A 22,534-nucleotide genomic window follows, 5' to 3' on the forward strand; every position below is an offset into this window, starting at 1 on the left:
CAGGAGACCTGAGGCTACGGAGCTGCAGCATGAGAACCCAAAATTGCCAACCAGAGTCCCCAGAACCACAGGAGGGACACCCTAATTATCAGATGGGGAAACTGAGTCGGGGGAGGGATCTGATCAAAGCCTCACAGAGAGCTGGTAGGAGAGATAGGCCTGAACCCTCTGTAGGATGTCTGATTAATAGCCAGTGTCCCTTGACCAAAAAGCAGATCCCCATTTAGTCTACTGAGTGGCACATGAAATGCCACCATTTGAATTCCAGAACTTGGAACTGGGGTGTAGAAGGTCCCCTTACAAAGAAAATAGTTGCAGGAATGGAGGGCACCCTGGGCTGTTCTGGCCCCCTCACCAGGTCTCCAGCATGGATCCTCTCGGCTCTCTCTCTGTGGGCTCGAATGTGGGATATGCGACCCTGGGATCACACCTGCCCTAGCCCTGGGGGGCTCCATTGACATACGAGGGGGCTGGGGCCATGATCCCGACATCACTGACCTTGAGTTCTTTCTGCCCTTCCCCCATAACCCGGGCATGGCCCAGGGAAATGGAAACTCTTCCCCTGGCCCCTCCCTCTGCAGGTGTCCAGTTCTCCTGGAATCTCTTGGACCCTGGGGACCTGACCTTCCCCACCTCTTCACCCCACGGCTCAGATTCTATGACTCAGTTTGTTTAGAATTCTCCACTTCCCCCCACAATCTATCCCCAACAGACTTATTTACCTTCCTCCACCTCTGTCATGGGCTGTGATTATCCTGATCCCAGCCAGGCCTCTATGCCAGCACAAGGCCCTCCCTGCTGTCTGAATCTCCCAGCCCTGCTGTCCTGGGGCTGTGCACTTTCCAGGACCCCACCTGGGGTCCCCTGAATGGTACTGAGCAGAAACTCAGGCTGCTGGGCTGCTGTCTCCAGCCCTGGCCCACCATAGCGCACAACTCCAGGGGGCACAATTCACAGAGCTGGGAATACAATGCGAATAGTGTCCCGGAGTCCCTGGTCACTGCCCTGCTGGGCACCCTGAGGGCTGGCATTGGGTACTGGCAGGGTAGGGAAGGGAGAGCAGTGTGTCTCCTGTCCTGCTGGAAGGAGGGACAAACCATCCAGGCAGACGGGCTGGGTGGGGAGTGGAGATAGGAAAGGCCTCCCGGAGGAAGATTTGGGCTGGGACCCGAGGAACCAAGTGAGCCTCCTTGGCAGATTCGCTTCCACCAGGCCTTTTCTCACGCACTAGGTGGGGGTTTCTAGGGGAGGGCCTGGGCCTCATCGGCAAGGAAAAGTGAGCTCCTTCTCCCTGGCTGCCAATTTCCAGGAGGAAAACGAGACCCAGGCAGGGGCAGCGGTGGCCCCGTTTGCACTGGCAATGGTGACAGGACCCGGAGTAGCATCCACGTCTCCGGTCTATCTTGCATCGCGCAACCCCTTCTTTCTTGGTTTGGAGCCCGGAAGGGGCTGATCCAAGAGGTCTCCTGAGCTCGGCCGCCGTGTCCCGCGCAGCCCCCTGCAGTTCCCGGGGGGCGCGAGAGATGGCGACGCGGAGCAGCGCTGCCCGGCGGGAGAGCGCGAACCCCTCGGCGGCCTCACAGGTGGAGGGCGGGGGCGCGAGCCTGGACTCTGACGTCGGGGGCGGGGCCGGCGGCCGTGACGCGCGGGGGCGGGGCGGGGCGGTGCGTTTTCCCGGCCCGGCCGGCGATTCATTCAAAAGGCGCGCAGCCTGCGCGGCTGCCCGTGGGCTCGCGAGCCGGGCTGGGGCGCCGCTTCCATCGGGAGCCGGGCTGCTGGAGCTGCCGCGGGGCGGCCAGGTAAGGAGGGCGCGCGGAGCCCCAGCCCGGGATCCGCTACCCGCGTCTGGGCCAGAGCGATGCGGACGAGTGGCGCCCCCTGCCTCCCCGCGTCTCTGAGGAAGTTCGCCTGCGCGGCGGATGCCGCAGCCTCGGCCTCGCGCCCCCCCGCCGCCGCGTCCTGTCCCGGCGCCTTCCGCGCCGCGGCCCCCGCCCGTCTCGGAGCCCCCTGGCCCGGACCTGCGCGTCCTCCGCCGCGACTCCAGGCCGGGCCGTGCGCGGCGGGGAAGCAGCGGCGGGACTTGCCGTTTGAGGAGCCGGCGGCCCAAGATACGCCCCCGGCCAGAGAAACTTGGACCGAGACCGTGACGGGGTGCGGGACCGGCCGGGAATGGGGTCCTGAACGGTGACAGCCCGTGACTGTGGGTGACACGGCGCGTGAGGCGGCCCAGCCTGGGCGAACGTGTGGCCGGGACACTGGGCGGTGACGCCGGGCCGACCGGGAGACACAGACAGGCTCTGTGTGTTCGTGACAGGCAGAGTGTGTGCGTGTGATTGTGTGTGAGAGAGAGACCCCGCGTCACTGCGGGTGACGGTGACCCCAGCCCGCTGTGAGACCCCGGGTCACTGGGGTCATTGAATGTGTGTCTGACCAGGGCAGGGCTGGGGCCACTCAATGTGAGTGAGTGATGAAATAGAAGGAGAGGAACCCCAAGTTCCTCTGTGAGAACCAGCCCCTGAATCACTGGGGCCATAGTGTGCTTGTGGGGTCAAGTGCCGTGTGTGTGTGTGTCTGCACCTCAAGGCAATGAGTAAGAGATGGAAAGAGGAGGGACCTCAAACATCTGCCAGCAGATGAGGTGGGGGGCAAGGAAGGAGGGGTGCCGTGGGATAAGGGTCTCTCCAGGACTGTCCCCAAGAGGGCGCCCCATAGGAGCTCAGTTTAATGAGGGGGTGGACCTTGAGTGACTTGCCCTGACAGAGGGGGATGAGGGCCAAGGCTGGGTGACACCTCTGGCAGCAGCTCAGGGGCCCTGAGGTAGCCTCAGTCTCCACCTCCCACAGACACACACACACACACACACACGCACAGTGAGGTCCCGGATGCTTGGCAGATTTCTGCCCCATGGTAACCTGTATTCTCACTGGGCCCATCTTGCCCTCAGACCCTGCCCCCACTGGGCCTCAGTCTCCCCATCTGCACACTGAGGTGTTGGGCTGTGAATGGACTGTGAATCATCACTTTGGGATCCTCTGTTGTTTTTGGGTCAACCGCTTCTGTTCTCCCCTCCCTCCCTTCGGGCAGAAAGACTGCAGTGGGGGGTGCGGGCAGGCTGTCTGCTGGGGACACAGTGGCCCAGGGGCTGCACCCAGGTGCTGGTTTCAGGGTTGGAAGCACAGCTCCTCGGACCATGCCCAAAATTCTGATCCATAGACATTGACTTCTCCGGCCCAGGTCTCCTTTCTTTAGTTCCCTGCATAGTGGGGAGGGGGCATGGACTATTCCCTATGAGTGGTGTCTGATCTGGGAGGCTAAGTTCTTGCTGATGGAGAGCTGGAGCAGGGCCCCTTCTCTGGGCTAGACCCCTCTGAGGCCCCCACCCCTACAAGAGGGTCTGTCGGATTCATGCAGGGTGAAATGGAAATCGGGCTGCCTAGACCAGGAGGGGTGAGGAGGGGGCACCTGCTGAAGGATTGGAAGTTCTGTCCTCTGCTGTCATCCTCTGAAAATGTTGAGTGCATTCTGGTGGGGGCGAGGGTCGGGGGACAGTGCCAGGCACTGTGCTGAATGCTTTATGGCGTGCTCTTGTTGAATCCTCACAGTGGTTCTAAGATGCGGTGACTATTTTTCAGAGAAGGAAACTGAGGCTCAGTGAAGCAGAGTGACTTGCTCAAGGTCACACTGAGTCACGATGGTGCCAGGACTGGAATTCAGGTCTTCTGCCCCTGAAGCGCTGTGAGGTGCTTGGAGAGGGCCACCCACCTTCCTCATATCTGCTCACGGCTTATCTGAGCTTCCTTCTCTCAAACCCGGGCTGCCGAGCATGGCCTGGCCAGAGTGTGCCATTGCGAGTTCTGAGTGTGGTGTTGTGTGTGCACATATGTCTGAAACATTGGGGCAGGCGGGTTGTGTGGTCTTCCTGTTTCACCTCCTCCTCCCCCCTCACTCCCCTCAGTTCACACCCCTAGCCGGAGGTCACCAGAAAGGTCTGTCTCGTGCCTTCTAGAGCCTGCAGCTGGCTTTGGGAGCGTCCACATAGCCCTGAAGAGTGTGGGGAGTCAGCGGCACAGCCCAGGCTCCGAGGGTGGCGAGGATAATTGAGTCCCAGCTGACCTTCACCCTACATGAGACTCCCTGTCCCCCTCTTCGAGTTGCTTTAGGGGCACTTTCCCAAATCCACATGCTGTGGTGGGGAGCAGGCTGGGAGTGACCTTGAGCTTATGCCCTGTCCTCTTGTGGGCCTCAGTCTCCCCATTCTTCCCAGAAGCCCCTGCTAGCTCTGACAACTGTCGCTGTTTGGCCGAGAGCTGGAGCTAGGGACCAGGGTACCCTCGGTCCTCTCTGGAGTGACTGGAGCCATGCTTTTTGGGGCTGGTCAGAATAGCTGTCTTGGTCTCCTGGGACTGAGCCTGAGTTATTTCCATCCCCAGCTAAGAGGGGGAAATAGCTCAAGGCCCGGGAGTCGGGGGAGAGGAGAAGAGTTAACCAAGGGTTAACCTCCTCTTCTGGTCCCAGCCCCAGTGGAGGCCCCCAGCCCCACCCTGTGCCCTGCCCAAGCCAGACCTTTCTGGGAACTTAGGCCTCCTGGGATGACAGGGATGACTGTGGGGCCAGGCAGGGTTCCCACGTGTGACCCCGTGTGATAGTTGCTGGAGGGCGGTGCTTGTGTCTGGCCAAGGAGGGGAAACTTTGAGCGGCAGTTAGCACCCGCCCCTGCTCATAGAGTCAGCCCATTTTACAGAAGGAGAGACTGAGGTTCTGAGAAGTGCAGGGACTTACCCAAGGCCACCAGAACTCTGATATTCTGGCTCTCACCCTCCAGACAGGCTGGCACTTGTGTCCTGCCACATGTTCCCCGGAGGACTGGCCGTGGCCCAGGACTGGAAGCCGGCCTGAGACACACCTTCACAAAATCAGGGCCGCCTCTTATGTTCCAGCCCTGGCCTTGCCGTCCTTGCCCAACTCCTGTACTGGCCTTCTGCCTCCGTTTGCAGTTCCTCCACACACTGCCAGAGTGACCTCTCTGAGCTAACTCTCATGTTTGCCCACAATATATAGTCCAGACTCCTCATCCTAGCACTGAGGCCCCTTTGAACTTTACATCTTCAGCCTCATCTCTCCCTGCCAGATGCCTGGTTCTACTCGGCCTTTGCTTTTGCTGTCCCCTCTTTCTAGAAACTTCCTGGTCATTCAAGGTACAGTCCCAGTTCCCCCTCACCCAGGAAGCCCTCCCAGCCCAATGGGAGTCCCTCCTCGTTGTTGTGGTCCACCTTCTAGGTGTCCCCCCTCACCTCTGGGAACAGGCAGAGGTATGGGGCACTCGTGGGCACTGCAGGCCCAGCTGCCTGCCCTCTCCCCCTGCCGTCTGTGCTGGCCGGGCTTCTTCCTGAGGAAGGGCAGCCACTGTAGGCTGAGGGCTTACTGTGTGCTGGGATGCATAGGGAGGTTTACTCCCAGGGTCTCTGATGCTCCCGAATGTGTGCTGGGGGTTAGGGGTGAAGACTCAAGCCACCCCTGTGGGTAGGGGCAAGTTTGGTGCTTGCCGTGGGCCCTTCTCAGGCAAGGCCCTCCTTCTGGGCCAGCAGGGGAAACTGCTGAGGCTCGCCTGTGTGCTGGGCTCAGGTCTCCTCGCAGCAGCACTGACAGGGAATCCCCTTCCTTCCCGAGCTGCTCGATGGGGAGCCAAGACTCAGAGGGCAGAGGGGCCAGTCCTAGTTTGAGTCACACAGCCACCCGTGCTGGAGTCTGGCACTCTAGCTCTCGCCCAGCCCCCAGCCCTGTCCCCAGGTGGAGGTGAGGGTTGTCTCACAATTCTGGCATCAGTTTGCAAAGAAGGACCAGGCTGGCTACCTGCAGGGGGAGGAGGACATGTTGGTGCGGCTGTTTAGCACCTTGCCTGGCTGGGCGAGGCCAGACTCCCTCCGTTATGGGGCCAGCCCTTCTGCCAGGTGGGCAGGAGGGGTGGACCAGAGGGGTAGGGGTTTTGCCTGAGAGCAGCCAGCAGGGCCCATCCGGTCCTACCCCCACTCAGGATTGGGGGCTGGGATGTGGTCTCTGGCAGAGCTTAGCACCCGCTCTGTGCTGAGCCCCTGGGTGCCTGGGCCTAGCTGGGTCCATGGTGGTAGGGAAGACAGGAGGGAGCCAATGGTGCATCCCTACTGTGTGCCCAGCCCTGGGATTAGGACCCCGAGGCTCTCACATCCTCAGCCTCATGCCCAGAGGGTCAGCAGCCCCCTCCAGGTACAGGCAGGGAAAAGAGGGCCCAGAGAGAGAAAGGGACTTGCAAGACTAGGGTCACTGGGATCCTAACCCAGGTCTGTCAGTCTGGAAGGCCAGAGCTCCTTCCTGGGCCACCCTGGGAAAGATGAGAGCTCTATAAATAAATGTGGCTGTGAGCGTGTGCCCTGGCCACTTGGCACAGATGGAGAGAGATGAGGGGCCTCTGCAGCCATTTAAAGGGAGGGTCTGAGTGTGTGAGTAGAGAGAGAAGGAAGGAGCGCTTCCAGAGGAGGGACCCAAGCTTGGACCTGCACACCCTCACGGTGAGAAGGAGCAGTGAGCACAGGGAGGGACCGTGGTCATTCACAGTGCCTGGCCCTGCTCTGTGCCCAGCCTCCTACGTGTACTTGCCTGCCTCCCTCCCTCGAGGGAGACCACAAACGATGGCTGAAAGGGCCAGGAGAGGGGAGGGTCCACCCTGACGGGGCAGCTGGGAAGGCTTCCTGTAGGAGGCAGCGCCTGGGCTGAGGCCTGACTGTAAGAAGAAGAGCCACTGTTCTCGTATGAACTCTGGATCCTCCAGCCACACCAGGAGGTCAGCTGAGTAGGCACAATTATCCCAAACTACAGAGGAGGAAAGTGGGGCTGGATCCTGACTGCTCAGCAACCGTCCACCCTCCTGACTATGGCTTCAGCTGGTGTGGGAGCAGGTGGACACAGGCCTGTAAGGGGCTGGGAAATGGGCACCCTGCTCTTCCCGGGGAGGCCAAGGCTCCTCCACCCGTGCTGCTGGGACTGACATTGGGTTCCCCAAAGCACTGAGCCACTGGGTGACCTTGGCTGAATGCTGCTTGATTCTGAGCGTGGCTCCTCCTCTGGCCGTGGGCTGTGGTGAGAGCTGTACTCAGGAGCGGCCTGGTCAGGCCAGGTCCCTTCGGCACTACTTACAGTGGCTCCGTTTATCCCCTCAGCATCCCTGGAGGCAGGGACCAGAAACCCTGTTTGCAGAGGAGGACCCCGAAGCTCAGGGAGTAATTTGCCCAAGGTCACAAGTAATGAGCCAGAGCTTGAACCCCAGTGTGACTGCTTTGGAGCCCAACCTCCCCTCTCGGGCTGACCCCAGTCCTCAAGCTCTGTTGGTTAGGGCCTGACCTGGGATTTTTGGGATTGGGGATCTCTTTCCCCAGCACCCTGAGTCTGGAGAAGTTGGAGCACAGAGCAGGCTAGGGCTGTGGTCTCCCCTCAGTCTCTCTCGAAGTTTTGCCCAAGTCGGCCAGGTCGGGGTGATGGGGCGGGGTGTGTGCTGAGCAGACTCTGGGCCACCCTGGCACATTAGTGATTGGTACCAGATGAGCAGCCGGGGCGGGAGGCCAAGGTGGCTTCTCAGAGGAGGAGGTAGCAGTAGCACGAGTGGGGTGTGCAGCAGGGTGTCCTCCAGCCCTCCCAGGCCCCTTGCCCTCGTGTCTTGGGGCCAGGGGAGACAGCCCAGGGCTGGCCCAGCCTGCCTGCAGGAAGCCTGTGGTGCCGAGCAGTTGGGTCCTGGGCCGGAGCAGGGCATGCAGGCGCAGCGGGGAGGCCAGGCCTGGGGTGGTAGGAGCAAGGGCTGCCTGCCCCCACTCCTGGGGGGTAAACCTTGTCTCCTTTGAGACCACGTTGTTACAGGGTGCTACTTAGCCTCTTTGAGCCTCAGATTCCTCATTCGTGAAGCCTGGAACCCTGTCTTTGAGGCCTGGAAAGGGAATGAGACATGCAGTAGGTGGTTAGTGAGGGGGTGTTGGAGCCCCAGCCCTGCCCCAGAGATGATTGTCTGGTTTGGGCACCCCCTCCCCAGCCCCAGACTCAGCCCAGGGAAGGGGCAGGGGTTGTACCACACCCAGACGGGGAGGAGCGGGGTGGGCCTCGTCTGGCCGCCTCAGCCCTTTTCTTAGCCTCAAGGACCAATTAGCCCCCTCAGCCCCACCTGCCCCCCTCCCCCCGCGCCTCTGAAGCCCAGGCCCCGTGGCAGCCGGGAGGTCTGAGGGGCAGAACCATGCCTAGCCCTGGGGGGTGGGCCCAGGAGCAGCTGCTGCCTGGTGTGCCATGGTGCAGGATTAGGGGTCCGCATGTATGGAGTCCTCACCCCAGGGTTGTGACCTGGGAGATCGTGGCTGCCCAAGGCTGGGGTGGGGGTGGGAATGGGCATGCCCTTCTCACTGAGTGGCCCTGAGGCAGTCTCTGCACCTCTCTAGGCCCCCAGCCATCAGCAGCCCTAGGGAGCTGGGCTTCACCCTGGGAGCTCCTCTTCGTCCCCCTGGGAATTCCCAGCCTTCCCTGGGCTCCTGCTTCTCGCAGGTCCCAGTGCCTTTTCCTCACTGGAGCTGGCAGAGACTAGGGCAGTGTGCTTTGTGATAGCCCCTCTGCAGACCCTGTGCCACTCGCTCCCCAGCCTCTGCCATCAGGTTGGCAGACACTCCGAGAACATCGGCTCTATGCCAGGCCCCGGGCTAGGCTCCAGGGTAGGGGGCCCAGAAATGAGGTGGGAAGCAGAGTCAGACAGACCTGGGCTCCATCCTGCTTCACCGCTTACTGGCTGTGTGAGCCCTGCGGCCTCAGTTTACCCAGGTGTGAAACGGATACTCACCTCTCCTGTGAGGAGTGGAGGCAGCCCAGGCGGAGGGCCTGGCCGGAGGGAAGGAGGGTCAGTTCCCTTCCCTGTGAGGGTGGAGGAGGGAAGGGAGGCAGTGCCCAGCTGCCCTCCCCACCGCCCACTGTGGGCACTGCCCTACTTCAGCCCCAGTTGCCAGGGAACCGCTGGGTTCCTCGCTAACCTGGATTTCTCTATCGATGGGCAGCCTTTGTCTTCCTGCCTCAGGTGCGGCCACCGCAGACGGAGGCCTGTGTCCAGCTGTGTTTCCAGGCAACCCAGCCTCTGGAGGCTGCAGGGAGGTCCACAGGCCCTAGAGCCTCCTGCTGGGAGACCTGCCTCCCACCCTGTCCCAGTCCCACCTCACCTGGCAGGCAGCCCAGTGAGCCCTCTGAGACGCAAACTGTTCCGTCCCCTCCCTCCCCTGCTAACCCTTCAGGGCTCCTGCAGGCCCTGGGGGCAGTGCCAGCTTCTCAGCTTGCAGCTGAGGCTTGGTGTGACCTGGGCTGTGTCCACCAACCTTTCCAGACCCTTCTCCCTTCCTACACACTCCCACCTCCGGATTCTCACCATGGCTAATCGAGCACCTCCTGCATACCAGGCTCTGTGCCAGGCATTGTACATAAACAGAAGAGAATTGCATTTTACCTCACAATTGCCTGTCAAGTGTGTGCCATCCACCCTCCACAACTTACACATGGGGAAACTGAGGCACGGTGAATGCTTATTGAGGGTTTACTCTGTGCCAGGCCCTGTGGTGAGTATTTAATGTGAATTCTCATCCTACCCTCACAACAGCCCCCTCTGCAGAGGGGTCCACAGCCACAGAGCTGGTGAAGAGCAGAGCAAGGCAGGCTGGTTCTCCCCAGGAAGCCTGGGGCTTCAGATCCAGGTTCAAACCCCATGCCCAACCCCAGCCTCCAGGCTCCTTAACCGTCAGCCTGCTCTGTGGCCCTCTCAACCTTGGCAGAAGCTGGACCCTCTCCTGAGAGCGCCTTTTTTGATCCCTGCCCCCCTCCCCCAGTTAAGCACATACCTACCCACATTCCAGGGCCAGGCCCTGTGCTGAGTCCTGGGCACTGAGGGCAGCAGTCAGTGGGGAAGGGGCTGGGTAAACAGGATGGTCACATGCAGGGTGATTAATGCAGAAGGGGAGGTGATGGTTGAGGGGCTTCCAGGAGGAAGTGACTTTGATCTGAGCTCTGAAGGAAGAGTAGGTGTTGGCAGGTGATGGGTGGGGTTTCTGGGCAAAGGAAACAGCAGATATCAGAGCGGGGGCAAGAGAGGCAAGTGTGGGGGACCGAAAGAAGGTCAGAGTGGCTGGAGTTGGGGGGGTGGCAGGGGCCAGATCTCGATGTCTAGTCACCTGGGCTGCAGTTGGAGCTGAACTGGAGGCTGGGGGAGACCTTTGGGATTCAGCGGAGCTTCAGTGGCCCCCAGGGAGGCCAGGGTGAGGCTGGAGAGGGAGTGCAGGGAGGGGAGGGCCCAGGCTGGGCCCGGGAACCCCACGAGCTTCAGTTCTGGGAAAGGGGAAGCTGCTGAGCCTGGGCTGTGGCACAGCTTCCTCTTTCTCTGAGGCCTCCCGGGCTGCACCTCCCTGGGGCTTGGCTGCCTCCGGCTGGGGGCCCTGGTCTCGGCTTTGCTAGTTGGCTTTCTTCCAGGGAATTTCTGGTTATAATTGTTCGGGCATTTTTTGGAGGGTGGGGGTGGGCTGTGAGGAAGCTGCGCCCCCATCCCGCCATGAGCGTCCTATTCCAGACACTGGCGGGGGAGGGTTTTGTGGTGAATGAGACAGACGTCCCTGCCCTTGCTGCTGTCTGGTGGGGGGGCAAGGAGTAAACAGGTAAGCAAACACACACTTAATTATAAACCTGGGCAGGAGGGGCAGAGGGAAAGAAGGGGTGATGGGGAGGAAATCCCACAACCTTTGGCTTGTTGCCTAATTTAAACGTCCTGACAGCCCTGCCTTGGGAGAGAAACATCCCCATCTTGCAGGTGAGGAAACTGAGACCCAGTGAGGTGAAGCAGGGGCTCAGGGCCCATGGGGAGTTGGTGTCAGGGGGGCGGGGCCCCAGGCTGGGAGCCTTTGGGGAGGCATGGCCTCTAAGCTAACTTCCTTCTCTGCCCCTGGGGCCCTGAGGGGTGGTTCTCTGCCAGGAGCACTGGGGCAGGAGAGGAGGCTCCTGGCTGTGGGCTGAGGGCGCTGCCTTTTTCCGGGCCTTGGTCTGCCCATCTTTGACAGCCCTCTCCAGGAAGCCCTCGGGAGGTGCCAGGCTTTGAAAGGTCACTGACTGCCTGGCCTTCAGGACAAGGCAGAGGGGTGGGGATGGGGCCTCCACAGATCCCCACCCAGCCAAGGGGCTTCTATCTGAACTTGCTTTTCGGTCAAGGTTCTGGGGCTCAGGGCTTAGATGCTGGAGGCCTGGTGGGGAAGGGGGTGCAGAGGGGAAGGTCAGAGCAGCAGGCGTGTCCACGGGGTTCTGGGCGGCTGGCCATCAGCTGCCTGACTGGGCAGGTCCGTCGGGGGCTCAGTCTGGCTGAGTGTGGGGCTGGGGGAGCAGTTGTAAGCAGACTCGGGCAGCTAGACCGGAGTAAGTGCCGGTTTGGGGTAATTAGAAGGCACATAATTAGAAGGCATCAGGGCGCTCGGCGGCGAGTGTCTGTGAATGGGCCTGAGTGGGCCCTCGCTGGCTTTGAGTCGGGCCTTTGGACCCCCATTTTCCTCCTGGAAGTCTCAAGATCACAGCTCCCGTCTGTCTGGAGGTGAGCAGCTGCACAGCCCCTCCCTGTGGGCTCAGGTCACCCAGCAGGTGCCAGTCAGGACCAGGGTGGGCCTGGGGCCCTCCCCTCTGTGACTATTGTGCCTCTTACTGTTCAGCCCCACCCCAGCCCTCTGGGCCCACCCCGGGGACATGGAGGGTTGTGGGGTCTGGGGAGTGGGCAGGGCTGTGCGGCCAGCCTGAGGCCTTGGGGCTCGTAGTCAGGTCTGGGGGTAAGATCCTGTGAAGAACAAGGGAGGGACCATGGAGAGATGGGCTTGCGTGCGAGCTAGGCCAGGGCAGGTGGAAGGGACGCTTTGGGGCAGAAACTAGAAAATAAGACTTGTGACCAAGTTAGAGGAGGGACAGATGGGGGGATGGATCAGGGGACGCCACCTGTTGGGTGCTGACTGCGAGGGTGCGGACTTCGCTCTACTCTGTGGCCCGAACTTCTCCTGTGCCAGGTTTTCCCCTGAGCTGGCCTTGGGCCGTGAGCCGCTGCCAGTGACCTGGAGAGTCCCGAGGATGGTGTGACCGCTCTCCTTCCCCTCCCCTGTGGTGTAACTCAAACCCCTGGCCCGGCAAGGTCTGTGCCAGGCCAGGCCACCAGCACAGGTGGATCGGTTTCCTCCGGCTTCTTTTCCAGGGAAGTCTGGGCCACCCGTGGGCTGAGGGGCTCTTGTGTGACCTGGGGTTTACTGGGGCAGCACTTCTCCTACCAGACTTAGCATCGGACAGCTCGGGGCTCCAGGCGGGGTCCCCTCAACTTGCTGGGGACCCTGGGCCATGGCTTGGCTCTCTGAGGCTGCCCCTCAGGAGTCAGAGGCCGAGCATGGCCTGTGGCTGAGGCCCGACAAATATGGCTTGCCTCACCCTCCCGAGCCTGAAGCCAGGCCTCCCGGAAATACATCATGGCACCCCCTTGTTCGGCCACCGTCCCTTTTGTTGTCTAATTCGAATCCTTCTTCCTGCTGTTCCAACCTTGTCTACTGGCTGGAGACTTTTCTCCAGAGGAGGCCACACTCTGAGCCTGGGGGCTCAGCCTTGGGCCCGTGCCCATCACTCTGTGCCCTCACCCTGCCTTCTTTTGTGTCTTGGCTCTTCCCACCACCTGCAGGGGGACGCTCACTGTTTGTTGGTCTTTGGTCTCCCCCAGGATGTGAGCTCCCCGAGGACGGGGACAGTGTCTGTCTTGTTTATACTATTTCCTGTGCTGAGTACAGTGCCCGGTACACAGTATGTGCCCGAGAGAGGACAGAAGGCTGAATGCTGGCTGCCATGACCCCCTCTCAGGTCTACCCATGGCCCAAGAGATGCAGTCAGCAACATGCCAGTCCTCCGTGGAGAAGTTGGCCGAGTGTGGACAGTGGGACACCTGGGAGGACCAAGACTGTAATGGGGTGGGGGTGGGGGAACACACAGGAGCTTTGGGGGCCAGACTCAGCTTTGGAGAAAGGGTAGTCTAGAGAAGCGTCCGGAAAGAGGCTTTTGTGCTGGGCTTTGAAGGCTGAGGGAAAGGGCTTCTCTTAGAGCAGAAGTAGCAAGAGTGAAGGCAGAGAAACAGGAGAGGCCGGCCGTGCTCGTGGGCCCGCAGAGTTCTGAGTGGTAGGAGCCTGAGAGCTGGAGAGGCCCGATGTGGGAGATTGCCAGCCCTCTCATTCCCCTCACCCTAGGGCTGCAGCTGCCTGCTTTCTGCCTCCCAGGCTCCCCTGCCTACGCCCCAGGGCACCTGGCTGTTTCTGGAAGGAGAAGGAAGCCCTCATCCTCCAGGAAGTGCCCCAAGCCTGGCAGGGCCCTCTGCCCTACTCCAGCCTGTGCTGCCCTGGGAGGCTGGCCCCAGACAGGGCACCCCCCTCTATTCAGGCTTGCAAACTGGTCGGGGGGTGGGGACAGTGAGTGTTGGCCAGGCCGCCGCCGTGCTCTGCCTGTCCAGCAACACCCTGTCAATTCCCTGTCCAGTCCTGTCCTGGAAGCAGCACTGGGAGGGCAGCAGTGCCTGCCTGTTCCTGCCGCCCGCTGAGCCTCCCCTCCATCTGCCCTAGGCTGGGGACCACTGGGGCCTGAGGATGAAGCTGAGCCCGGTGCGCTGGCCACTGTCCTGCCTCCTGGTGGTGAGTTAGGCATGGGATCGTGGGGAAGCCAGAAGAGCCGAGTCCTGAGCCCTGCACCCCAGCCCACTGAGGAGGTGCTCAGGAACCGCATGCCAGGGTGGGGTGCCGGGGTTGGTTGCTCAGCTATGCCTTTGAAGAACTGAGGCAGTCCGACCCTAGGAAGCACCTCCTGGCCTACGCCACTCCTGGTGTGGGAGGCCTCCCAGCACTTGGCAGGTGCTGGGAGCCAGGTCTGGGGCCTAAAGAGGTCCCCAGAGCCTCCTGTGTGACATTCCCTCTGCCCTCCAGGACAGCTGGCTCTACTCTGCCCGCCATCCCCAAGATGGGGCCAAATCAGAGGACCCGGGGCAGTGGGGGGGTGTCTTCTCACAGCAGGAGGGATTAAGGGCAGGTAGTTCGCACCTGGAATGGGAAGCAGAAGGAGCTCCCAATGGAATGGCTGGGGGACACAAATTGAGAAGTTCCTTCCCTTGGGACGTGTCATGCCCTGTGTGGGTGCAGGGGTATGAGCAGGCTGGCCTTGTGTCATGGGGAGGTCACGGAGGAGGATGTGGTCCCGGAGACTCAGCTGAGGGCCCGAAATAGGAAGCCCCAGCTGCAAACTTGGCCCCAGGGATGCAGAGAGGCTGGTTAATGACATGCCCAGCTGTGGTGGGGGCACCAAGGCAGCAGGAAGGGGGCCGGAACTTCAGAGAGGAATTCGGAAGCATTTCCTCCTCATCATCCTGGTTAGCTGGAAGAGGTGTGACTCAGAGACCCAAGGGCTTGAGATCCTGATCTGGCCCTGTCTGGGGCTTTCTAGCATTTTCCAGAAGCAGATGTGGTTCTCTACCTAGGCAATGGCAATGCAGCAGGTCTGGGACAGGCAGGTTTTACTTGCAGCATGAGGGATTGAGGTTAGAGAGTGTCCCTGAAGCCTGGGGGGTGGCTGTGTGTGGTCAGCAGTCCCCGCCCCGGGGGCGTCACGAAGTGGGTGGTGGATAGATGGCCCCAGAGATGCCACGTCCCAGTGCTTTCTGCTCTCTCAGTGTGTCCTGCCTGCTGTTCTTCCAGCTGCTGCCCTGGCCTCTGGCCACTCCAACATCAGTGACCCCTTGGCAGTGCCCGCCCGGGGAGGAGCCCAACCTGGTGAGCTCGCCTTGCCTGTCTGCCCTTTCCTGGGAAGACTGTTGAGGGCCAGGGGTGAGGTCCCCAGGCCTGGCTTCCCAGGGGCCTCAGGCCTGGCTGCTGGCTTTGTTCTCACCCCTTCCCTCCCACAGGACCTGGAGCAGGGCACACTATGCAGGTCCTGCCCCCCGGGCACCTTCTCAGCCTTGTGGGGCTCTAGCCCATGCCAGCCCCACTCCCACTGCAGCCCTCGAGGGAGGCTGGAGGCCCAGGCAGGCACGGCGACTCGAGACACACTATGTGGAGACTGCCAGCCTGGGTGAGCCACGGGGTGGGGTGTGGGGGCTCATGGCTGGGTGACCAGGACTTTGGATCCTGGGGTCCCAGCCTCGCCCACCCCCTGAGCGGGCCTCAGTCTTCCCATCTGTGAGATGGGATGGGTCAGGACCAGTGAGGGTGCCTAGTAGGAAGGAGTCCAGCCTCCCTTAAAGATAGTTTTGGGGCCTCATGACATCTTCCCTCCCTGTAGGTGGTTTACCCCCTCAGAGGCACCCCACGGTCCCTGTCAGCCGTGCTCCTGGACACCCCTGGATACTCGTGGCTGTTATGGTGAGTGGCAAATGGGGACTAGGACTGGCAGGGGTGTGTGTGGGAGGGGGTCCACCAAGCTTGAGCCCAGGGGCCTCCACAGTGTCTGTCCGGGGTAGTGGGGTCCTCGTCCCCCCAGCATGCAGCCAGAGAGTGTCTAGCAGGACGTGGTCAATTGCTCCACTGGCTGTGTCTGCCCACCTCATTTCTGAGTGGCAGAGACTATCCAGCAGGTGGCAGCCACAGCTCGTGAGCTGGGCTCCCGAGACCTGATGGGTCTCTTGTCCTGTGTCAGCACACACGCTCATACATTTGCACACACGCTCCTCCTCTCACCTGTTGGGTCAGTCACTTTCTGAGGCAACCAACTCCTGCACCAGGTTCTGGGGAGGCAGGATCTGGTGTCCCTGTGCCCAGGTGCCATCTGTTCACCCCTCTGACCCAGCATGAGGGGTAGACAAGGGTCGAGGGTCCTGAGGTCTAAGGAGGCCTTGCTCAGGCTGACTGATCAGATGGCCCCAAAGGAGGAGGAGTTGGCCTTTGCTTGCCCAAGATGGCGGGGAGTGAGCGGTTCTGGACATGTCAGTACCCCCGCCCACAACACACACACAGACACACACACACTGACTCGGGCCCTGGGTCTCTCTGCCTCTGTTTTTCCTCCATGCCTCCATCCTCCGTGGTGTTCAGAGCGGAGACGACGGGCCCGACGTGGCGTGGAGGTGGCAGCAGGGGCCAGCGGTGCTGGGGAGACACGGCAGCCTGGCAATGGCACGCGGGCGGGCGGCCCCGAGGAGTCGGCTGCCCAGTATGCGGTTATTGCCATCGTGCCTGTCTTCTGCCTCATGGGGCTGCTGGGCATCCTGGTGTGTAACCTGCTCAAGCGGAAGGGCTACCACTGCACAGCCCACAAGGAGGTCGGGCCTGGCCCTGGAGGTGGAGGCAGCGGTGAGGCCTGGGTCTGGGTGGGGAGGCCAGAGGGCACAGCTAGCCCAGCTCACCTCAGCTTGGGGGCCGCCGGAGGGAACCTACTTGGCTTGGAGGGTCTGACAGGGAAAGGCCTGCGGAGGACTAATCAGGAGGGCTTCCTGGAGGTGCTGCACGAGGGCCGCAGAGGAGACACTGCAGACTGACAAAGTGGAAGGAAGGGGGAGGTGGCCCGAGGTGGCAACAGGGGCAGTCAGAGGCAGAGCAGAGATCAAGTGGCTTCAGCAGGATTCCCACCCTGGGTGAGGCCCTGCCCGGCTGTAGGAGTCTGGACTCCTCAGGGGCTACAGTTGGTGTGTGGTTCAAGGGTTGCACTGCCTTCTCAGTGCTCGAGGTGACCTCTGACCTCTGGCCTGAAGGGCTGGCAGGGCAGCTGTTCTGGGCGGGCACCACTAGAGTCTCAGGTTTCAGCTCTGGGCTGTGGTTTGAGTTACAAGTCCTGGAACCAGAGGGAGAGAGGTTCCTCCTGCCCCTACCCCAGGCCCCTGAGCCCCTTTCTTCTCCCCCTCGCACTGTGCCCTGAAGACCAGTAGGGCAGGGGCCCCATGTGCTCACACCCTGCCCCCAGAGCCTTGTGGCCAAGTCAAGATTGACATGGCACCTCCCATGTCAGTGTCCCAGGCTGCCTGGGGCTGGCCAGAGCCCCTCCCAGCTCCTGACACCACAGTCCGGAGGGGCAGGAAGGGGACAGGAGCTTTAGGCAGGCAGGAAGGTGGCGACTCAGGCCATTTTGCCTTGGATTGCACTTGTTTTCCTAGCCTAGGACTTCCTTTAACTGCTGGCTGCTGCCTGGGTGCCAGGCCTAGGAGCTCTGTTTGCTGCTGGCCCAGGAATCATGCCCTGGGCCTGATCATGTGGCCCATTCTCATGCCCTGGAGGTCTGGGCCCTAAGCTGACCAAGGGCCCTCAGTTAGTTACATAGACAGGGTGGTGTGCAGGGAGGTGACAAGTTTGCCAGAGTTGTTGGGGGTTCTGGGCAGAGAGGCAGCCTACAGCTTCTTGAGGCTGAGAAGGGGAGAAGGCAGGCCCCAGAAGAGGCTGGCGCCCCACGCCACACACTCACTCTGCAGGGACTGGAGTTCAGATGGCCTTGAAACCGCTAAGCACCTAGGGCTGTTGGTTTTTTCAAGTGAGTAGTGAAGGTGATAATGGGCTTCTCAGAATCAGAGCTGAGGCCTGGAGTGTCACAGGTGCATAAACACCCAGGCTTGTGGCCCAACTCTTAGGAAGGCCTGGGGCGCCCCCTGCTGCCCTATCCTGGTGTAGCTCGAGAGCCTGGAGGCCCACCCCACCACCACCAAACCCCCCTTCACTTTCCCAGGATCATGGTCCTTCTCTTCTTTTCCCCAGGGATCAACCCCGCCTACCGGGCTGAGGACGCCAATGAGGACACCATTGGGGTCCTGGTGCGCCTGATCACAGAGAAGAAAGGTGAGGGGAAGGGCTGACTCCATCACTGTGCCCGAGAGAGGAGGGTCTCCTCCCAGAACCTGGGAGGCAGCTGCAGGGGTCAGAGTCCTGCCCCGCTCTGCCCTCCCGCCAGGATACCTCTGGCCAGCCCAGCCTTCTCTGACCAGCGTGGCTGATGCTGCTGCCCCTTTTCCCACTGTTCTTGCCTGATGAGGGGTGGCGAAAAAGGCACATGGTCCAGGCTAGGGAGTGGGTGGCGGGCAGGTAGGGGGATTTGTGCTGGGGCGGGGGGTCGGGGTAGTGCCCCTCATGGCCCAGAGCCGGGTTCTGACTGCAGCTGCCCACAGAGAATGCAGCGGCCCTGGAGGAACTACTGAAGGAGTACCACAGCAAACAGCTGGTGCAGACCAGCCACAGGCCTGTGCCCAGGTGAGTGGGCAGGTGGGCAAGGAGGGCCCTCACCCACAGATAATCAGCCTGCCTCCTGGGGACTGACCACTTGGGTGTGTTCCCTCTCCCGTCACCCCGATTCCCCTTCACTACCTCCTGGGGTCTCCTGGCCCTGGGCCTGGCCTGCCCTAGTGACCGTTCCCACCTGTCCCCTCTGCAGGCTGCCGCCGGGCCGCCCCAACATGCCGCACATCTGCCCGCATGGCCACCATCTCCACACCGTGCAGGGCCTAGCCTCACTCTCCGGCCCCTGCTGCTCCCGTTGTAGCCAGAAGAAGTGGCCTGAGGTGCTGCTGTCCCCTGAGGCCGCAGCAGCCACCACTCCCACTCCCAGACTCCTCCCCAACCCGGCCAGGACTCCCAAGGCCGGGGCCAAGGCAGGACGCCAGGGCGAGATCACCATCTTGTCTGTGGGCAGGTGAGGTGGGCACAGACACAGCAGGGTCAGGGAGAGACATGACAGCCACGGGGTAGGCAAGGCCCTAGGTTGAACCCTGAACACCATGCTCAGTGATGGCCCCACCTTTCCTGGCCTCAGTGTGCCTCTCTGGGCAGTGGGAGTAGCCAGGGAGAAGTCAGGTCTTCCTGGCTCTGTTGTGTCTCACACGGGACCTGGGTCCCCAGAGCAGGGTCCTGTCCCCCATCACACCTGTCCACCTGCAGCCTAGGGTTGGGGGCTCATCTGTGGGTGGGAGAGCGTGGGGAGGACTTGGGCTCTGATGCATGAACTTGCTGTGTGACCCTGGCAGGTGCTGTTCTCTCTACACCCAGGGTTCCCCTCTAACGGGGGGATGATGGCATGACCTCTCCTCACAGGTTCCGCGTGGCCCGAATTCCTGAGCAGCGGACAAGTGCAGCAGCCTCTGAGGTGAAGACCATCACGGAGGCCGGGCCCTCTGGGGGTGATCTCCCCGACTCCCCACAACCTGGCCTCCCCACTGAGCAGCGAGCACTGCTGGGAAGTGGTGGAAGCCATACAAAGTGGCTGAAGCCCCCAGCAGAGAACAAGGCCGAGGTGAGGGCCAGAGAGGGAAGGTGTCTGTTGGTACTTGGGCCAACCCTGACTACATGGAGTAGGGGTGGATGTTCAGGGGACCCTGGGCCACTTTCCTGGAGGCCAGAAGCCCCCTGACTCAGCTCCGACCACTCACTCCTGTCCCCCAGGAGAGCCGCTATGTGGTCCGGCTAAATGAGAGCAACCTGGTCATCTGAGGGGCTGTCTCATCTGAGGACACTGCAGCCCTGCCCTGGGAGGTTCCGAAGGCTTCCTGGAGGAGGTAGAGCTGCAGCTGGGCCTGTTAGGATCGAGACGCTATGGCCCAGCAGACAAAACAGCAAAGGCCAAGGCCTGGAGGTGGGAGTGTCCGCCCCAGTGAGAAGGCAGGCCGGCCGGCGGGTGCTGTGTGCAGGAGCAGGTTGAGAGCCCCTCCCCTTTCCCTGCCACCCAGTTCCTTCCCTGCAGAACATCCCTGCCCCTGTGCCCTGCCCGGTCAGATCCTGCAAGCCCATGGGATTCTCTGTACCACCAGAAGGCTAACCTTGGCGGCAGGGAGGGGCCCTCTTCCTGGCCCCCCTGGCCCCTTGCCTTGGTAATTAGCCCCTGCCTCTGTACAGGGCCCTAGAGCAGATGTACCTCCCCCTCCTCTTCCGGCAGGTCCTGTACAGGGAAGGGGCAACAAAAAGCCCTGAGCTGGAAGGCTGAGTTCCTGGGTTCTAATCCTGGGCAAGTACCTGGTCATCACTGGGTCCCAATTTTTCTGACTGTGAGGTGGGGAGAGAACAACATCTCGGTGCCAGGGCTTCTCGAGCCCCTTGCAGCCTCTGGGCTGGGTCGTGTGCAGGCAGAGCTTGACTCCTTGCCACCACTCCCATTAGTAGCTTTATCTGGCCCATTTTTGCTGTTTCCAGGGCCTCCACCTTCAAGGCCCCAAGAGGGCTGCCCATCCATGGCTGTCTACAGAAGGGGCTTAATGCATGTGCCTGCCCCCCACCCTGCTGTTTCTATTAAAATTGAAAAAACAGACTTGACGTGGGCAGGGCTGTGGCACAGAGCCCCAGCCTGCCTAGCCACCCCCAAGATCTCAGGCACTTTGGGGGAAAGGGGTGTGTGATGGGGCTGGAGAGGCACCTCTGGCCTTGGTAGTTTTCATGTCCCTGTGGTGTTGGTGCGTCTGTCTCCCAGTCTGGGCAGTGCAGGCGACTGCCCAGCCCAGCCCAGCCCGTCTCCATTCACTCAGCAACCTGGTTATTTATGTGGGGCCGTGCAGGCACGGGCCCCACTCCTGTCCCCATTTCTCTTATTTATTGAAACTTTGCTGTTGTCCTATTCTTGTGTCTCCATCCCCATCCATTGGTTGAATAATAAAACGTGGGAAAGTGGTGTCATGAGGAGCTTCTTTTCCCTGTGCCTCTTCCCATTTACCAAATAGCTCTTAGCTCTGTGTTGGCCACCATGTGCGGGATGGGCCATCCCTCCCCTCGCAGTGCCTGCTCTGTGGCAGGTGAGCACCAGGCAGCAGGTGAAATGGGGCCGGAGGAGGCCCCTCACCTGATCTGGTTCTCACTGAAGCCCCTAGAGGCAGTGCTGTCCAGTGGAAATATAGTATACACGATGTATGTAATTTAAAATTTTCTAATAGCCACATTTAAAAAAGAGAAACAGGTGAACTTAATTTTAATGATATTATTAATGTATTTTATTTAACCCAGTATATTTAAAATATTTTCAATATAAAATCAGTATACAAGTTATGAATGAGCCATTAATTTTTTTGATTTGAAATCTGGTGTGTATTTTACCCTTAAAGCACATCTTAATATGAATTAGCATATTTCAAGGGCTCCATAGCCACATGTGGCTGGTGGCTCCTGTATTGGACAGCACAGCTCTAAAGGAAGTGGAGTCTGGAAGATGGATGGGGTAAGCAAGACATATTGGGGGCTGGAGAAGGTGGGAAGGGGAAATGTGCTCCACAGAGGGACAGCATGTGCAAAGGCCAGACATCAACAGAACTATGAGGAGCTAGAGAAGCTGGACGTAGAGGGTGACTGAGGTGTGGACACGGGGAATGGGGTGGGCAGCAGAAGGCAGCCACATGAGCTCTTGGAAGCCCATCAGTCTTATGCCAGGAATGCCAAGGAGCCTCTAAAGCATTTGGGAAGGGGAAAAGCGTGATTGGTCAGCTTGCTCTTGGCCACCGTGTGGGGAGTGGAGGAGCTATGGGAGCAGAGGTTCCACAAGGAAGCTGTGCAGCCATCCAGGCAAGAGATGGTGGAGGCTGGGCTGTGTGGGCGTGCTGGAGAGAAACAGACCCACGAGATTCCTAGGCCATAATGCTAGGGTTGGTAATGGGATGTGGGCCAAGGGAGTAGGGCCAGCTGGGCCAGTTGGGTGGGTAGACAGGAGGAGCAGTCCTGGGGGCACCTGTGATACAGCCCCATGGGATGTCCTGAGGCGTGAAGGCCTGGAGCGCTCAAGAGACAGACCTGGGCTGCGGGAATATCTTGAAGTACTCAGGCATTTGCTGCAGGACTGGACCGGGAGGGAACGTGCTCCAGGGACAGGGCTCAGGGCAGACCTTTGGGCTGCTCCAGAGGCACTGCCAAGGAGGTGGGAAGGAAACCAGGAGAGTGCAGTGTCCTGGCAGCCAGGGAAGGATGAAGCATGTGGGGAGCAGGGTGGGTCACAAGGCCAAGGGCTGGTGCAGGGTCGGGACGGGAGCATCCCCAGGTTAGTGGACAGGCACGTGGCGGGAGTCATCTCAGGGGAGCAGTGAGAGCGGGGCCAGGTCTGAGTGGATCGAGCTCCCTGCAGAACCCTGACTGCCAGGCAACAGCGGGTGGGGCCTTAGGCTCCAGAGAGAGAGTTTTTAGTTAATTCCAGGTTCTTGCAGTGTTTGGTATGTTTTTTAAAGATGGAAGAAGGGGACACATTTAAACACTAATGGGAAAGAAGCCCAAGGAGAGGCTGAAGAACCAGAAAGTGTCGCTTGATGGAACCTGGGGAGGTGTTGGAAAGGGACAGCCTGTGGGAGTCCCAGGCATGCTGCAGCTGGGAGAGGGCAGCAGGTCATGCTGGGACGGCAGGAAGCCCAGCTTCACAGAGGGCAGGAGCCTTTCTCCTGGGCGGAAGCCATGGTGGGGGCTTGGCCTAGTAGCTGCAGAGAAAACTCCTGCTCTGAGAGGAAGCCAGGCAGCCGTACCTGCGATTCAACCTCTCCCTGCCTCTCACCTTTCTAGAGCCAGGCTTCTCTCTCAGGTGGGCAGGAAAGGGAGGGCAC

General features: G+C 60.7%; 1 protein-coding gene across 5 annotated transcripts; it reads left to right on the forward strand.

Annotated features, from left to right (window-relative positions):
* Nucleotides 1-1,718: 1,718 nt before the first annotated feature.
* RELT (RELT TNF receptor) lies at nt 1,719-20,639 on the forward strand. Of its 5 annotated transcripts, none has more exons than XM_004433972.3 (11): nt 1,719-1,799; nt 13,644-13,712; nt 14,766-14,840; nt 14,972-15,138; nt 15,349-15,428; nt 16,098-16,355; nt 17,745-17,825; nt 18,152-18,233; nt 18,415-18,672; nt 19,071-19,269; nt 19,419-20,639. In XM_004433972.3, exons 2-11 carry the CDS (start codon nt 13,668-13,670, stop codon nt 19,464-19,466), a joined length of 1,293 nt encoding a protein of 430 aa, XP_004434029.2. In that variant the 5' UTR covers nt 1,719-1,799; nt 13,644-13,667; the 3' UTR covers nt 19,467-20,639. The 5 variants fall into 5 exon arrangements, with proteins under 5 accessions (XP_004434029.2, XP_087289555.1, XP_087289552.1 ...); XM_087433427.1 differs by lacking the exon at nt 1,719-1,799 and adding an exon at nt 7,377-10,685; XM_087433429.1 differs by having other exon boundaries at nt 1,734-1,799; nt 19,071-20,639.
* Nucleotides 20,640-22,534: the final 1,895 nt, after the last annotated feature.

Source organism: Ceratotherium simum, chromosome 7, assembly GCF_057802395.1.
Source record: "Ceratotherium simum simum isolate JZ-2026a chromosome 7, ASM5780239v1, whole genome shotgun sequence".
Classification (NCBI taxonomy): Eukaryota; Metazoa; Chordata; class Mammalia; order Perissodactyla; family Rhinocerotidae; genus Ceratotherium; species Ceratotherium simum.

Coding starts and splice junctions, on each gene's coding strand:
- RELT (XM_087433426.1), top strand. CDS start 10,629: ATGAGACAGACGTCCCTGCCCTTGCTGCTGTCTGGTGGGGGGGCAAGG. Junction 13,713..14,765: donor CACTGTCCTGCCTCCTGGTG/GTGAGTTAGGCA, acceptor CTGTTCTTCCAG/CTGCTGCCCTGGCCTCTGGC. Junction 18,234..18,414: donor AGCCACAGGCCTGTGCCCAG/GTGAGTGGGCAG, acceptor TCCCCTCTGCAG/GCTGCCGCCGGGCCGCCCCA.